The sequence below is a fragment of the Schistocerca americana genome, chromosome 2 (genome assembly GCF_021461395.2).
Source record: "Schistocerca americana isolate TAMUIC-IGC-003095 chromosome 2, iqSchAmer2.1, whole genome shotgun sequence".
In the NCBI taxonomy this organism is placed as follows: domain Eukaryota; kingdom Metazoa; phylum Arthropoda; class Insecta; order Orthoptera; family Acrididae; genus Schistocerca; species Schistocerca americana.
In genome coordinates this window covers 860,882,085-860,886,413 of record NC_060120.1, presented here as the reverse complement: position 1 = coordinate 860,886,413, position 4,329 = coordinate 860,882,085, and the positions used below count along the sequence as shown (strand labels likewise).

The window sequence follows — 4,329 nt, the reverse complement described above, 5'->3', positions numbered from 1 at the left end:
TTGTTTCCGCGAAACCTTAAAGTTGACTTCCCGTTCCTTTGACGAGCTTTGTAAATGTCGTCACTTGAAATTAACTGCACGATATTTTGATGTTCTTTTAAATGTAAATTGAACTTAATACCTTAAAATTCAAAGTTGTGTTCCCTAGTTCCTGACACAGAGACGTTAGTTATGAGAATGAACAAATGAAGATCAGCCGGGCCAAAGCTAATATTGCAAGTAGTCTTTTGGCGCGAAAATAGAGTGTGTGTATACTGTGTTATGATTCGATGACCGGAAAAGAAATAAATATGTTTACAGTTCTGCATGAAGAGAAAAACAGCTGATAGTAGTGAAGAACAAAAGTGTTTTATCTGAAGCAAAGACCTTCTGATGTGTGTTTAATTCTTGTGTTACTGAAATATCCCGAAATCGCGTGTTTTACTTATGGTGGTAGTGTCAGCTGTTTAGGTGTCATTTAAAGTCCGACGTTTGTTAGTACCACAAGACACTACAAAAGAGAACATTGCTGTGCCTGTTGCCCGCCACCCACAAAAATGGAGTATCCATATGATGAAGACGAGGAATATAATATGGCTTATGCCGATGAAATGGAACTTATGATGGAGTTGGAAGGTAATTACGGTAGTTGTCGTCTGCAGGCTGTGTGTTCGGATTGTGATTTACTTGGATGCTCCGCTGGGAACTGAAATATTTGTCATTGCTTCTTTCCTTGATTATTGCATGATAATTCGAACTTCGTGATTCTTGAGAAGAAATGATGGCATTTTCTTAAAATTTGTATCCTCTTAAAAATACGCGCTATTACGTCAGTTAGTTTGGTAGTTTTATGTTCCATGGATCATTTGCACAACGAATCATAATAATGTGGGACAAGTCTCAGATTATTTCGTAAATACTCCTACATGCTTGTCATTGACAAGGCTTTAGTGATACCTACCCGCCACCTTTTACACATTACAGTAACAGAAGTTTTTCCATGGGGTAGGAGTAGCTGTCAAGAAGAAATTTTTGAAGTTCATTTTCATATTTTACCTTGCTGCCTGTCGGATATTGTAAATCACTGAGTAAGTGATTAAATATTTTTGTTGCAGCCTTATGCACTCCTTTTGTGCTAAACTTTAATGTGGTGTAATGAATGCCATTTTTTTTCTTCTGGTACGGTATTGTAACTATGTGCATCATTGTTTCTTTTGAACTGCTGTGGATTATTTACAACAAATTTCATGTGGGAATGAATGTAAGTGATGCAGTGCCCAGAAAGCCCAATTCTTAAAATAGATGTGTACAACAAGATCATGTGTGCATAAATAGATGTATACAACATGATCATGTGTGGGCACCACATATTATTGTTACAGCACGTTTTCGAACTATGAAAACTTTCTTTCTTACAGATGAGCTACTCTAGGACACTCTTCCATATGACATTCTTGGGAGAAAATACACCAAAAAGTCAACTTATTTACGTGTCCCTCCCCAAGATTTGTAATCATTCTAAGTGAGAATTTGTGGGATATAAGTTGTTTTAGCAGTTCCAAAATACGTTTTTTCAAATTTAAATTCTCTTTAGCATGGACTCATGAGAATTTTGAAGTTTTCACTCTATTTGTCATTTCCTCCACAAGTGTTACACATGTCATTGGCATAGTAGGCCTACATCTGTTGAAAAAAAAAAAAAAATTTAAAATTGGGACCATTCATTGAAAACCAGCCAATTATACTTTTAAGTTCATTTTTTAGCATTTCTTCACTACTTTGGGCATGTTTGGACTGATTACAATACTAGTGCCATCTGCAAGAACAACAAAGTCTGCTTGTTGTGTATTAGATGAAAGATCATTGCATATGTGACGAATAATAGCAGACTGTAGACTGAGGCATGGGGAACCCCATACGTGGTTTCTCCCCAGTCAGAAAATATACATGGACTACATTGATATAAGTCTTGAGTTCAACTTTCTGCACTCTTTTGTATAGCTATAATATCATCCATTGGTTGGTTGTAACATCAATCACATAAAACCTAATAATGTGATGCACACAATGAGTGGCTTAGCTAGGACATAGAAAACATCAGCTGGCACTGTTTTATTATTTAATGCTTGTAAAATTTGATGAGTGAACTTGTTAATGGTGTTCTCAGTAGGGCAACTCTTCTGAAATTTAAACTGTGATTTACTGAGAGTATTATTGTTGCTGAGTTGAGATGCTTCTCTAGAATACAACGCCTTCTCTAAAAATTTGGGAAAATAATGTCAGTAGTGAAACAGGTCTGTGGTTATATATTGACATCTCTCTCTATTTCAGTCTCTCCGGAAAAATGCCTTAAGTTAGTTATGCATTAAGTGTGTTACATACTATGGGGCATATTATGTGGGAACAAATCTGTAGTAATCTATTGGAAACACCATCAAATATAGATGAGCTTATATTTTTAAGAGGATATATAATTTTCGTAATTTCAGGGGAATTCTATGATACATTCATATTCGATTGAATTTTATGAGAGTTACTTTTTCAACATACTGCTGTGAGTTTTCTCTTGAACTGGTTGTTCTTATACTTTCTATTACATTTAAAAATGATAATGGATCTGTATATTGAGCAAGCAGTAAAGGAAACAAAAGAAAATTTCAGAGTAGGAATTAAAATCCATGGAGAAGAAATAAAAACTTTGAGGTTCGCCGATGACATTGTAATTCTGTAACTGACAGCAAAGGACCTGGAAGAGCAGCTGAATGGAATGGACAGTGTCTTGAAAGGAAGATATAAGATGAACATCAACAGAAGCAAAACGAGGATAATGGAATGTAGTCGAATTAAGTCGGGTGTTGCTGAGGGAATTAGATTAGGAAATGAGACACTTAAAGTAGTAAAGGAGTTCTGCTACTTGGGGAGCAAAATAACTGATGATGGTCGAAGTAGAGAGGATATAAAATGTAGACTGGTAATGGCAAGGAAAGCGTTTCTGAAGAAGTCTCTGTCTTCCTCTACAATTTTTACCCTCTGCAGCTCCATCTAGTATGACAGAAGTTATTCCGTGATCTTAACCCACGTTGTATCACCTTTTCTGCGGTGACTCTGTTCATTTTTTAGCTTATCAATCCATCTAATTTTCAATATTCTTCTGTGAGGTCACATCTCAAGTGCTTGAGTTCTCTTCATTTCGGGTTGTGCTCCATATGTAAATTCTTAGATATTTGCTCCCAAATTAAGGCCTGTATTTGATACCGGTAGACTTCTTTTATCCAAGAATGCCCTCTTGGCTTGTACTAGTCTACTTTTCGTGTCATCTTGCTTCAGGCAATGTGTGTTATTTAACTTCTGAGGTTTAACCTATTTGTGATATTACTGAATCAATAATTGAAATAGTTCAGCAGATATCAGTGATGAGCACTGGTTTGTCTGCGTAAGACATTATACAAAGGGTAGATGAAGTATAGTGATGTCGCAAAATAACACTGTTTTAACAGGTACAAGTTATGCAGATTGGCTCTTCAGTTAGTTGTATCGAATATCTTTTTATTTGCTCAGTGTCGGGTTCAGTGAGTCCTGTTTTAAGAGGAGAGAACCAGATTTTTCCAGTTTTTTATATTAACATTCAAATGAGTAGTTTATGAGCTTTTTTTGTCATCATGATTTTCATTATTTGTTGCTTTAGTTAAAAGAACTTGAGTAATAGGTTACGAACTATCCTGTAAAGACAACTCATATGATTCATACGTTGGACTACCTGTTTTATAGATGTTTTCAAATAATCATCAAAGAACTGTAGTAGTAGTAGTAATAATAATAATAATAATAATTTTGGATGTCTTTTCAGAATGTATAAACATGTTTAACACAGCTTTTTAGCATTGTAATTTTCATTTTGGAATAGTTACTTTTTGCACATTTCTGTAATTGCATACATATACGTGGGTTGACTGAAAAGTACTGCCTCCACCTCCGTATCTCCTAAACAGTTGGCAGCATTGGTATGCGGCAGGTACTGGCTTGTTCCATAGCCTCTCTACAGCTCCAGTTGGCGGGAAGCCTTAGCATTGAACGGTTGTGTTGTTACAGTGTAAGGTATGTAACCCTGCGCCAACGGTCAGTCAATGTGATTTAAGCAACGTGCAGTCATTGAATTCTTGAAAACAGAAGGTGTCACCCCAAAGGAGATTCACCAGAGAATGAAAGAAGTTTATGGTGATTGTGATGATGAGAGTACTGTATGTTGTTGGGCGAGTGAGTTTAAAGATGTTGAGGCAGGAACATATGACCTGCATGAGAAACAAAGAGTTGGACGTCCTATGACATCACCCACTGAGTTTCACAAAAGCA

The 4,329-nt window shown here is 36.1% G+C and overlaps 1 protein-coding gene across 2 annotated transcripts in view; it reads left to right on the top strand.

Moving 5' to 3' along the window:
• The first annotated feature begins 231 nt into the window (after window positions 1–231).
• Window positions 232–4,329, top strand: part of LOC124594958 (chromosome transmission fidelity protein 18 homolog) — a 467,415-nt gene continuing 463,317 nt past the window's right edge. For both annotated transcript variants that reach the window (XM_047133468.1, XM_047133467.1), the window contains exon 1: window positions 232–615. In XM_047133468.1, the coding sequence (XP_046989424.1) occupies window positions 537–615 (79 nt within the window). In that variant the 5' untranslated portion in view covers window positions 232–536. The remainder of the gene's footprint in view (window positions 616–4,329) is intronic.